Below are 13,627 nucleotides of genomic sequence, written 5' to 3' on the forward strand. Positions count from 1 at the left end.
GAGTTGAAATTGACTTGGTGGCCTGGGTTTGGTGATCTGCCTAATAACCAAAAGGTTGGTAGTTCAAACTCACCAGCCCCTCTATGGTAGAAAAGATCCAGTGGTCTGCGCTTGTAAAGACTGTGGCCTAGGAAACCCCATGGTGTAGTCCTCTTCTGTGATATTTGCCGTGAGTCAGAATTCACTCTGTGGCACCCAACAACAACCATACAATCTGGAGTGAAAGAGCCCTGGTGCCACCGCAGTGAAGCGCCCGCTGCTAACCAAAAGGGCAGCACTCTGAACCAAGCAGAAAAGACCGGACCTGCTCCCATAGAGATGACTGCCTACGAGGCCCGGGGGAGGGAGGGCATTCTACGCTGTCATGGAAGGTCACTATGAATTGGGCTCAACTCGGTGGCATGCAATAGCACCAAACTGGATGCAAAGAACCCAACTGAGATCCATGCTGTAGAGTGGATTCAGGGAAGGGGAAAAGAGTTACTTAGTAGAAGTATAAATATGACAAACCAGCTAAGAGAAGCAATTACAAGATGTTACAAATAAGCGCGGGGGTTGGGGGGGGAGGCCATCCATATGAGAACTGATAACTGATGACCCACGGAAGTAAAAAGGGATGACACCCGAGGCGCCTTCAGTATGTCAGTCAAGTGGGGCTTTGATGACAAAACCTTAAGGTGCCCTGGTGGTGCTATGCAGTAGGGGTGGGTGCTAACCACGAGATCCACAGATCAAAACAGCCAACGGCTCCACTGGTGAAAGAGGAGGCTCTCTGCTCCCATACAGATCTACAGTCTACACAGGGTGGCTAGGAGTCAGCATTGACTCGATGGCAATGGGTTGAGTTTACAAAACTTTGGCTAAAACAGAGACTCTATTTCTAAGAACAATTTCCACATACTAAAATCCAAACTAAAATCAAGAAAAATAAGCCACTCAATCTGTAAGTAGTCTTATTATTCTGTTACTATGCCACATTCTTACTATTATTTTACTCTGCTGACATTAGGCAGCGAGTAGATAATATACCTGAAAAGTTATCTTTGATCCTGGAAATCTGCTAGTAATCGCCAGCTGATGTCCTTGCTGCCATTTAAAGAACAGGCGCTGGGTCCTGGCATCGGGCAGACAAGCTTTGTGGTCCCGCATCAGGTCATTGGTGATGAACTTGCAGTGGTTTCCTGAGTGCAGTGTGGCATACAGAAGGAATGGATCATCCTCGGAGCTGAGGCAGCAACGAGAAAGGATGGTCAGCACAAGCCCTGAGGAGGTGGAGGCTAGCATTGGCTTCTCTGCCTTCTATTCCTCTGTTTCCTTCGGCGCTCCTCTGAGTGCTTGACAGATAGGGTCACAGGTAGGCTCTCCTGGACGCCCTTAGAGGGTAGGCGGTGTCATCTGGCACACAGACAGAAAGCTGAGGGGACAGAATACTAAGGATGGGGCGCTAACTGCTCAGCTGGGCTCCCCTAGGGATTGAAGGATTCTAACAATCCTCTCTTCACATTCAAAAGTTAGTTCTCTGTGTTCTCAGGAAACTTTATGTGTTCACCACATGCACTCTAAGGGCACATCTTCTTCCCTTTACATACTACCCTCTTACCGCCTACACACACACCCCACCAAAATGTGAAGCATCCAAAATAGTACTAGCAGGGTAGCACTTTCTTGGCAAGTCATCAAAGAACTGGCTCAAATTGGTATCTTAACACAGCTTCTGGAAAGTCAACAGAATCAGAACCTGAAAGCATCTCCAGCTTTGAGAGGTGCTAGCAACTCCAAGTCTCGGCACTACCTTCATCTCCAGCCCTTCGTTAGCATTGAGGACATCTGCAGTACAAACGCAGGAACCACCCCACTCCCCCCCGTGGCCCAGGAGCATTTGGACGGCAAATGTCATATCCCTTAGCTCAGCTTACTCAAAGTAGGACCACTAAAAGTTCTTGTCATTCTAAACTATTTCAAGTGAAGTGGTAAAACGACTGGAATCGATCTTAAAATTTTCCAGGAAAAAAAAGTGGGGGGCTATTTAAAATAAGATGAGCAAGATGCAGGTAATTGTTGGAGATAGGTGACAGTTACATGAGGTTTCACTATAATATTCAACTAGCATCTATGTTTGTAGCGGCTCTTTATAGTATATTAGTTAATGTTATACATTTTAATATTCAAATTCAAAGCCACAGAAGAACTTTAAATTATCCTTTACAGTTGAGTTTGGTGTTGGATTGGAGCCAGTACAATAAAAACAGAGCCCAAAACCAAGCAACAAGGCCAGGTTCCAACAGGCTTCTTGGTTGTAATTCTTTGCAGTTATTCAATTCTTGATTGAATCAATCTCAAAGACAAAAAGGGTGATAACAACTAACAATGTGTTTACCATGTACTTGGTGCTCTACTGAGAATTTGCGATGTGTGATTTGAACAAAAGTGGGAACTGGAACCTACCTTACACTCTATGAGAGGAAGATAGGACAGTCAGTTTCCATAAAGATTACAGTCTTCGAGCCCGGAAAGGGCAATTCTACTTTGTCCTACAGGGTTCCTATGCATCAGCATCAACTGGCTGGCAACATGTATTGTCTCACTGTATGAAGGAAAGGAGATGTCTTCCCAGGTAGGACTTGAGCCCAGGTGGAATACTTTCCACACCTGTTTTCCCAATGCCAATTCATATTCTCTAAAGTGATTTTCTGAAAAGCATTCCTACTATCATCAACGCTTGGAGAAATGGAAGCGTCCCTCCTCTGAATAGACAAAATAAGAAAGACTCTGAGCGAAGGTAAGAAGAAAGGACAAAGGCCTGGCTTGGCGTCTAGGTGAGGGTTTGGTTTCCTGCTTCACGCATAAAGCGATTTTTGCCTTGTTAAAGAATATATGATTTGGGGGATGCTGACAAATCTTCTTTATCCTCATCTCCAAGCACTGAAGTTCATCTTGCTGTAGAAGCTGTATTTCTATCAATTGACCCAAGTCTTATTTGGAATGATGTTGAAAATACATACATGTATGCCTTTTAAAATACCAAAAATAGGTAACTAACGAGCAGGTAGCCCTAGGCTGGCGCCTAGGTCCATGGACCTAATACCTTCAATACTTACATGTTGTCAGCAAAGAAGCAGCTTGCTTGCCTTTGCACCTTCTCCATCTCATCCTTTCTCCACCGGGGACCCTGCTTTAGCATGTGCTTCCGGCCCAGGACCAGCAGGCGCAGATTCTGGTTGGCCAGGTGAGTTACCACATCCAGGAGCTGAAAAACACAAGGCCAGGACCCAAGGAGGCCAAGGGAAGAATCTGACATAAGAAGTGCGATTCTTTTGGCTGCTCACCTCATTAGTGAAGCACTCTTTTCTGGTAAGGGGCAAGAAAAACATTTTCTTAAAATATTTTTCCATCTTTTTTAAGTCTGAGGAACATGTTTCCTAATTATAAGTTAATGTTTAACATCTGACTGCTAGCTAGGCAACATTGGACCCAAGGAGACTCTCTAAACAAAAATTAGCTGTTTTATTTTTTTTTATTTCTTAAAGATCATTTTATGGGGAGTTCTTACATCTCTTATAACAATCAGTACATCAATTGTATCGAGCATATTTGTACATAGGTTGCCATCATTATTTTCTCAACATTTAATTTCTCTTTGGTCCAACTCCTGTCTCTCATCTGCTGCGGGTTAAAGTAAATGACAGCCACTACATGTCTTGAGAACTGAGAAGAGTCTTTATTCAGTCATAGCGGGGTGGAGTGGGGTGGGGGTGGGGGGCGCTGCCAGGAGGTTGAAAGTGCTTCCCTAGGTTGCTGCCCTGAAGGCATTTACAAAGACAAAAAACCACGAAATTATTTGGCTCATTTATCTGTGCCTTTTCTGTGAAGCATGGGGGTGGGGGGGTGTGACAGAACAAGCATAGCAACGTTAATGTTAACATTCTTTAGAGTAAGTGAATCTTGCAGAGTACATCTATTCAACCGCAATGGCAGGATTGATGATAACATTCTGGTTAACAAAATAAGAATAGTCAGATTAATTATAATATCCCGGTTACAACATCAAAAAGGAATAATATTAGAGAATAACAGAATTAATTACAATGTCCTTATGCCAGGTACACATGAGTACATTCTGAAATCTTTCTGAAATGGGAGGGAGAAAGAGGCAGGTCATTCAGCAATCAACAAAATGGAGTTACAGTGGCTAGTCTGCCTCAATCATCAATATTTTCTCCTCTAATAAGGAATTTTTTCTTCAGGAGTTGATCTTTAATGCTTCTGCTGCCTTGGACAAGATTCAATATGAAAGTCTGACAGGCCTTTCCAAGTTGGAACAGTGGTCAAGAGCTGAAAATCAGCACCACCCCCAGCCCCCAGGAACACACTGGCCCTAGTCCATAAAGGCACTGGCAGGACCAAGGCTGATCTCATTGGTAACCTGGGAACCACTGCCAAGTCTGGTACCAAAGCATTTATGGAGGCTCTGCAAGCGAGTGCAGACATTTCCACAGTTGGGCAATTTGGTGCTGGCTTTTATTTTGTCTATTTTCTATTCCATAGAAAGAGACTGTGATCACAAAGCACAATGGTGATAAGCAGTATGTCTAGTCTTCACAGGCTGTAATGACCACAGTAAGTCCATTAGTCAGGGTTCCAAAGTGATCCTGCACCTTAAAGACCAGACAGAGTAACTAGAGGAGAGGTGAGTTGAAGTAGTGAAGAAGCATTCCCAGTTCACAAGCTATCCCAGTACCTTCATCTGGAGAAAGAACGAGAGAAGGAAAGCAGCAGTAATGGGGCAGCGGAAGAAGATGAGGGTGATGAGAAGCCCCAGATGGAAGCTGTGGGCTCCGATGCGGAAAATGACAGTGGTAAGAACAAGAAAAAGACCACAAAGATTACGGAGAAATACACCGACCTGGAAAAACGAAATAAGATCAAGCCTATTTGGACCAGAAATTCTGATGACATCACATAGAAAGAGCCTTACTTATGACTGGGAAGACCACTTGCCCTTTAGGCACTTTTCTCTAGAAGGTCAGTTGGAATACAGGGCATCGATGTTTATTCCCTGCTGAGCTCCCTTTGACTTCTTTGAGAGCAAGAAGAAAAGGAACAACAGTACGCTTTCTGCCCACCTTGTGTTCATGCATCATGGACCACTGAGAGGAGTTGCTACCAGCGTGTGTCAACTTTGTGTGTGTGTGTGTGGGGGGGGGGGGTGACTCTGAGGCCCTCCCTGCAGAGCTCCCAAGGAATGCTCAGCAGGGCAAAATCTTAAAGGTCATCTGCAAAAACACTGCCAAGGAGTGTCTTCAACTCTTCTCTGAGCTGGCAAAGACAAGAGCTATAAGAAATTCTGAAAGGCCTTCTCTCAAACCTGAAGCTTGGCACTCACAGACTCTACTAACCAGCAGTAACTTTCTAAGCTGCTGTGGAATCCCACTTTCCAAATCAGATGACTTCTCTTTCAGAATCTCTCTCTCACATGAAGGACACCAACAAGTCTATCTATCACATTTCTTGTGAGAGCAAAGAGCAGGTGGCCAATTCTGCTTCTGTCCACAAAGTAAAGAAGGGGGGCTTTGAAGTTGCCTAAATGACCAAACCTACCGACAAGTTCTGTGTGCAGCAGCTCAAGGAGCCTGATGAAGACTCTGAGCTCAGTTACCAAGAAGGGCCTAGGGCTAAAGTGGACAAAAGCAAGGCCAACTTTGAGAACCTCTGCAAGTTCAAGAAGGAAATCTTGGCTAAGACGGTCGAGAAAGTGACAGTCTCCAATAGACTTGTGTCTTCACCCTGCTCCACCGTGGCTAGTAAGTGCGACTGGATGGCCAACATGGAGCAGATCATGGAAGTCTAGGCTGTTTGGGAAAAGCACGTGGACATCAATCCTGACCACCCCATTGTGAGAGGCTGTGGCAGTCAAGAACCGCAGTCATCAAGGATCTGGTGGTGCTGCTCTCTGAAACTCACTGCTTTCTTCTGGCTTATCCCCAGGCTCACTCCTACCACATTTACTACATGATCAAGCTTGGCTTAGGCATTGATAAAGATGAAGTGACAGCAGAGGAACCCAGTGCTGCTGGTCCTGATGAGGTGACAAGGATGTCTCTCTCATGGAAGAAGTAGATTGGACCATGCTATTCTGAAGCCTTGTGCCCTCAGTACAATAGCCTTGAGCAGCCTATCCCACCCGGCTCCACCTGCTGACTACCAGTGGTTGTCCCTTTCCTTGTTCTTGTGTGTAAGACAGTATATAAAGCCTTCAAGCCCTGTCCCCAACCTTATTTGGGAATGGGGCTAGAGGTTGTATATTGTGAGACTTTTGTTTGAATACATTTTAATTTATACTCTATAACAATGTAATTCCAACACTTGGCTGTCAGTCTGACACACTGTGGTGGCTGCGTGTTGCTGTGACGCTGGAAGTAGGTCACTGGTATTGCAAATGCCCGCAGGGCCACCCAGAGTGAACAGGTTTCATCAGTTTCCAGGCTAAGAACAGACTACGAAGAATGAATAGTAGAATTAGCCACGGAAAACTTATAGATGGCACCAAAACATTGTCAGAGACAGAAAATCCCAGGAACAGAAGGAGAGCGTTGTCAGAGACAGTGCCAGAAGACGGGCCCTCAGGTCAGAAGGCCCTAGAATATGACCTCAGAAGAGCTGCCTTCTCCAGGTAAAGTGGACCATACGGATGCGAATGCAGTCAAGCCCGTGGGAGGAAAGCCTTCGTGGGCCTTCATTTGCTGATGGGACTGAACTCAAAATGAGAAGATACAGTAGCAAACATCAATAATTGAACCTGCAACGTGCAAAGCATGAATTTAAGAACGCTGGAACGAAATGGAATGCACAATGATCAATATTTTCTATGTAAGTGAGCTGAAATGGACCGATATTGGCCTTCTGAATCAGAAAATCATATGGTTTACTATGCTGGGAAGGACAGACTCGAGAGGAATGGCGTTGCATTCACCTATAAAATGGACATTTGAAGATCTACTCTGAATATCATTGCTGTCTGTGATAGGACTGTATCTAGCTGCATTCACGGAAATCCAATCAATAGCTTTGTTATTCAGAATTACACCGTGATGCAGGAATTGAAGAAGTCTATCGTCTTCCGTCAGAAATTGGCCAAACATGCACTCAAGATACACTGGTAATCATTGGTGATTGGAATGAAAAAGCTGGAAACAAAGAGGAAGGAACAATAGTTGGAATATGTGATCTTGGGAATAGAAACAAAGCTGGAGATTACCTAATAGAATTTTGCAATGAACAGGACCAACAACTTGTTCATAGCAAATACCTTTCTTCAATGATACAAAAGGTGACCATGCACATGAACTTCTCCAGATGGAATACAGATATCAAACTGACTACACCTATGAGAGGAGACAATGGAACAGCTCAATAACAGCAGTTAAAATCAGGCCGGGGCCAACTGTGGAGCAGACTATCAATTGCTCATCTGTAAGTTCCAGTTGAAGGTGAACAGAATGAAAACAAGCCTGAGATAGTTACTCATTGTGCCAACCTGGCTGATAAACACACGTGGGATTAACTGAAGGGCAGAGAGATGAATGACTCGGTGAGTCTCACCTTTCTAGTTCTCGGGTCTCTTGCTTTCTGATGGTCAGACCAGGGTGCAGCTGTCTTAGCCAGTTCCCTGCTTCAGCTGGCAAGGCTCACTTCCTGGGAGACATACCTGAGGAAGTCACATGGACCTACCCTGATCCAGCCTTGGGTGCTGGAGCAGCCGTGTAGAGACTCCTGCCAGTGCTGAGATGCTCACACACTCACAGATTCGGCTTTCCTCCTGCAGTCGGCATCATTGCAGGTGTTTTGTGAAATCGAGGACTTTGTAGATTGGTGTCAGACATATGGGCTAATGTTGGACATATGGACTTGGACAGCACTGGGTTGGGATGCTTTCTTAATGTACTTACTCTTTATATTAAATATATATGTATGTATGTATATATCTATCTATGAGTTTCTGTGGATGTTTCTCTAGTTTACCCAGACTGACACAAAGTCTATGAGAGTCAAAAAAGGACTTGAGTCTACCCCATCTGAATTTAAAGAACACCTCAAGAACAGATTTTCTACATTGAACCCTAAGGACAGAAGATTTGCTGTGCTGTGGAATGACACCAAGAACATCACTCATGAAGAAAGCAAAAGATCATTAAAAAGACAAGAATGAAAGAAAAGATCTGTGTGGATGTCAGAAGAGACTCTGGAAACCTGTTCTTAGAAATAGCGTAGCTAAGGCACATGGAAGAAATTATGAAGTCAAAGAGCTAAATAGAAAATTTCAAAGGGCAAATCCGGTAGACAAAGTATTATGAAATGTGCCAAGACCCAGAGTTAGAAGAATATTCAAAGTATCATGAACTATCAAAAGAACAAATCTTTCTTGGAAGAAGTATAGCCAGAATGGCGAGACTTCTCCTCATGCACTTTGCTGACACTGTCCCCGGAGAAGAATACCGTGCTGGGTGAAGCAGAGGGGCAGTGACAGAAAGAGGAAGGCCCTCAATCAAATGGACTGACACAATGGCAGCAACAATGGGCTCAAATACAGGACAATGGTGAGGATGGCCCAGTACCGGGGAGGGTTTTGTTCTGTTGTACACAGGGTCACGATGAATTAGAACAAACTCAAGGGCACCTAACGACAACACTAATGTATCAGAAATAAAGAAGTTCTGTAAGTTATATGAATTCCTGGACCACAAAATTCACAAGTTGAAAGTTGACAAATTTTCTTGTGTGTCTGTTGAAAACAGATATTGATTTTAATATAGCCTCTCCCTACTCACAATTTCTTCCCCTGAAAATTTTCAGGATATCAATCCAAATTCTTTAATCAATAAAATTTCATCCATTTATTTGATCACTTATAAAACATTATTTTAGCACCTGTTCTGTTCAACCCATATGTATTCTCTGTCAATCCAGTAATGAATTAGCAAGGCCTCATTTGGTGGTACACTGGGTTAAGCACTGGGCTGCTAATCAGAAGGTCAGAGGTTCAAGCCTACCAGATTTACAGTCTTGGAAATCCCGTGGAGCAGTTCGACTACCCTGACCTTAGGGTTGCTAAGAGTCAGAAGTGATTTTCTGGAAATGGGTAGAATTACAGTTAGGAAGTAGCAATGAAAATAATTTTATGGTTGGGGGGGTCACAACATGAAGGACTGTATTAGGGGTCGCAGCATTAGGAAGGTTGAGAAGCACTGGTGTAATGAATTTTCTTCCCTACTGATCAAGTCTAGGAAAATATATGTGCTGGCCTTACACTTATTGGATGGCTGATAAAACACTTCGTGATTAGCTGGAGAATATTCTCAATTCAATTTTTATTCATCATAAAGGGAGATGACTGAAAACTTGAAAAATATGGAATAGCATATGAGAAACCACAAATAGCTCACCACCTAAAGATTGTTAATATGTATTTTCTGTCTTGGAATTCTATGAATTTTATATAATTTTATAAAGTATTTTTTAAAAGTTAAGCTAAGAAAACACCACATTCAGTCATTCTAATTTCACAGATTCCAACACCTCAGAAGATATCTCCTATGGAATGCATTTCTAGTATTACTTTTTAAAAGCTATGCTGAGATTTCTGATTATTTTCAATGTTCCCAGATACAATTTCATATACAAAATAGTAATTGACTCATTAACTGAAACGATCATTACACTTTTTATTTTTATAACAATTCCTAGAAGCTAATGTAAAATTACAAAACGAACAATGATTTGATACTGATTACTTAAGTTTCTATGCAACTGTGAAGACATGGCTTAAAGGGAAATATAACTGGTCTTCACAGCTACATTCTGGTCTTCTTTCAGGTACTGACTACTGCGCTTCAGATTGAGGGAGTCCAAGGAATGGCAGAAAAGCCTTGGTTTGTGCTACTCAAGAGCACCCTCTTGTGGCTAAGAGGTCTCTACGAGCAGCACCTCTTGGGAAACAAAGAATAAACAAAAGATAGGTGTTGGGCTGGGACCCTCAAGGTCTGAGGTTTGAAACCACCAGCCACTCCACAGGAGAAGATTGGAATTTCTACTCCCATAAACAGTTACAGTCTCGGAGACTCACAGGCCAGTTCTACCCTGTCCTATATTTGCTATGAGTCCTCATCGACTTCACGGCAGTGAGTTCGGTTTGGTTTTGGTTCTAAGAAAGAGAGAGGGCTGTAGCAACGATGAAACATACAACTTTCCTCTAGTTCCCAAATACTTCCTCCCCCCACTATCATGATCCCAATTCTACCTTACAAATCCGGCTGGACCGGAGGATGTACACTGATACAGATAGGAACTGGAAACACAGGGAATTCAGTACAGATGAACCCTTCAGGACCAATGGTGAGAATGCAATACTGGGAGGATGGAGGGAAGATGGGTTGGAAAGGGGGAACCAATTACAAGGATCTACATATAACCTCCTCCCTGGGAGACAGACAACAGAAAAGTGGGTGGAGACATCGGACAGTGTAAGATATGACAAAATAATAATTTATAAATTATCAAGGGTTTATGAGAGAGCAGGGAGTGGGGAAGAAGGAGAAAAATGAGGAGCTGATACCAGGGGCATATGTGGAGAGCAAATGTTTTGAGAATGATGAGGGTTATGAATGTACAAATGTGCTTTATACAATTGATGTATGTACAGATTGTGATAAGAGTTGTATGAGCACCCCCCCAAAAAAGAGTTGTATGAGCCCCCAATAATATGATTTTTTGAATTAAAAAAGAGAGGGAGGCAACCCACAGACTAGGAGAGGATTTTTAACAATGACACATCAGACAAAGGGCTTATTACTAAAATCTACAACACCCTCCTGGCCTGCAAAATGAGTAAAACAGTTAACCCCCTAAGGAAGTGGGCATAAGAACTGAAAAGAATCCCCCCAGAAGAATTTATTTCAAAGGACGGCATTGAATCTGCAGTTCTGGAAGAGGGACAGATCTGATCGGAGCACACGGGAGTAGATAAAGGGAGAGGAGGAGAGAGTGGAGCACATCCTGGGTCACCAGGCCTTGAGAACGATGTTCCCGATTAGAGCAGCCAGTCCACAGTGAGGACAACATGGCTGGCCCCACTATGCAACATGACGTCCCTCACTGACCCATAGCCCTACAAAGGACAACACCAGAGACACAGTGTGGGAATTGCGCCCGATCTGATCCCACCACACCGAGGCAAAACACCCAGGGGGTGCAACAGGACAGCAAGGTAACGGAGTGGCGAGGTCCCCAGGGACTGCTGAAGGTGGACTTTGGGGTCAGGGCTGGGTACCCCAACAGACTGGACTGGAAAACACTCCTAAAGGCCAACAAACAATCCTTGAACTAACTACAAACTTTTCTTTCTTGTGTTTTGCTTTGATTTTTGTCATTGGTCTGTTGTTGTTTTGTTGTATATTGTTGCTTGGTTTTGCTCTGTCTTGTTTTTGTGCATGTTATTATCTCCGCAGGTCTGTCTAAATAAGATAGGCTGGATGAACAATCAGGAGGAGAAAAACAATGGGACCGACAGTTCCGGGGGGACATGGAAGAGGGGGAGGTGGGGGAAAAGGTAGTGGTGTTAACAAACCCAGGCACAAGGGAACAAGTGATCCAAATCGGTGGTGAGGAGGGTGTGGAAAACCTGGAAGGCATGATCAAGGGTAATGTAACCAAGAGGAATTGCTGAAACTCTGGTGGGGACTGAGCATGATAGTGGGACAGGATGAAAGTCAAGAGAAATAGAGGAAAGAGCTGGGAGGCAGAGGGCATTTATAGAGGTCTAGATAAAGACATGTACATATGCAAATATATTTATGTATGAGAATGGGGAAAGGGGAGGGAGGAGGGGGAAAAAAAGAGGACCTGATGCAAGGGGCTTAAGTGGAGAGCAAATGCCTTGAGAATGATTGGGGCAGGGAATGTATGGATGTGCTTTATACAATTGATGTATGTATATGTATGGATTGTGGTAAGAGTTGTATGAGTCCCTAATAAAATGTAAAAGAAGAAAAGAGAAAAAAATGATTAGGGCAAAGACTGTACAGATGTGCTTTATACAATTGATGTATGTATATATATGAACTGTGAAAAGAATTGTATGAGCCCCAATAAATTGTTAAAATTAAAAAAAAAAAAGAATGTTTACCCTTGAACTAACTACAAACTTAAAAAAAAAAAGAGAATGGGGAAATAAATCTATGTGCATATATTTATAGGTTTAGTATACGGTAGCAGAAGGACACTGGGCCTCCACTCAGGTACTCCTTCAATGCAAGAACACTTTGTTCTATTAAATCGGCATTCTATGATGCTCACCTTCCCAACACAACTGCTGACGACAAAGCGGGTGAATAAGCAAATGTGGTGAAAAAAGCTGATGGTGTCCGGCTATCAAAAGAGATAGCATCTGGGGTCTTAAAGGCTTGAAGTTAAACAAGCGGCCATCTAGCTCAGAAGCAACAAAGCCCACATGGAAGAAGCATACCAGCCTGTATGATCACGAGGTGTCGAAGGGATCAGGTATCAGGCATCAAAGAACAAAAAAATCTTATCATAGTGAATGAGGCGGGGAGTGTGGAGTGGAGACCCACAGCCCATTTGTAGACCACTGGACATCTGCTTACAGAAGGGTCTAGAGAAGGAGATGAGCCAGTCAGGGTGCAATGTAGCAACGATGAAAAATACAACTTTACTCTAGTTCCTAAATGCTTCCTCCCCCACCACTATCATGATCCCAGTTCTACCTTGCAAGTCTGGCTAGACCAGAGGAGGTACACTGGTACAGATAGGAACTGGAAACACAGGGAATCCAAGACAGATGATCCCTTCAAGACCGGTGGTGTGAGTGGCGATACTGGGAAGGTAGAGGGAGGGTGGGTTGGAAAGGGGGAACCAATTACATGGATCTACATGTAACCTCCTCCCCGGGAGACAGAAAACAGAAAAGTGGGTGAAGGGCAAGATATGGCAAAATAATAATTTTTAATAATAATTTATAAATTATCAAGGGTTCATGAGGGAGGGATGAACAAGGAAGGAGGGGAAAAATGAGCTGATGCCAGGGGCTTAGGTGGAGAACAAATGTTTTGAGCATGATGAGGACAATGAATGTACAAATGTGCTTTACACAATTGATATATGTATATATTGTGATAAAACGATTAAAAAAAAGGGCTTTCACTAGGGAGGAGAACCATGTATAGCCACTGGTGAGAATGGAGGGGGGTTGGAGCAGAGACCCAAAGCCTATCTGTGGACAATGGAACATCCCCTCACAGAGGGTTTGCAGGGAGGAGATGAGCCAATCAGGGTGCGCTAATAGATCACACAATATACCTCCGATCCCTTGAGGCCTCCTCACCCCCCACTATCATGACCCCAGTGCCACTTCCCACTCTGGACTGGACTGGATAATGTACATAGGTATGGACAAGAGATAAAACTCACAACACATGGGACCCAGGAACAGGAAGGGGAATGGAGATACCAAAAGGGTAGGGGGAAGGAGGGGAGGTGTGGGGAGGGACGGGGGCACCGGATGGCAATGAATGACACATAACCACACCTACCCATCCAGGGGGAAGAACAACAGAAA

The 13,627-nt window shown here is 43.7% G+C and overlaps 1 protein-coding gene and 1 pseudogene across 2 annotated transcripts in view; one reads left to right on the forward strand and one right to left on the reverse strand.

The window, feature by feature from the left end:
- PRORP (protein only RNase P catalytic subunit) overlaps positions 1-13,627 on the reverse strand; it is a 133,059-nt gene that overhangs the window by 3,493 nt on the left and 115,939 nt on the right. Inside the window, exons 6-7 of one of the 2 annotated variants that reach the window (XM_075532394.1) lie at positions 3,099-3,247; positions 1,030-1,225 (exon numbers count right to left, since the gene is read on the reverse strand). In XM_075532394.1, coding sequence (XP_075388509.1) covers positions 1,030-1,225; positions 3,099-3,247 — 345 coding nt within the window. The remainder of the gene's footprint in view (positions 1-1,029; positions 1,226-3,098; positions 3,248-13,627) is intronic. The other variant, XM_075532395.1, reaches the window with a different exon arrangement.
- On the forward strand, positions 4,086-6,137 carry LOC142426088 (heat shock protein HSP 90-beta pseudogene; annotated as a pseudogene).

The sequence above is a fragment of the Tenrec ecaudatus genome, chromosome 14 (assembly GCF_050624435.1).
Source record: "Tenrec ecaudatus isolate mTenEca1 chromosome 14, mTenEca1.hap1, whole genome shotgun sequence".
NCBI lineage: Eukaryota > Metazoa > Chordata > Mammalia > Afrosoricida > Tenrecidae > Tenrec > Tenrec ecaudatus.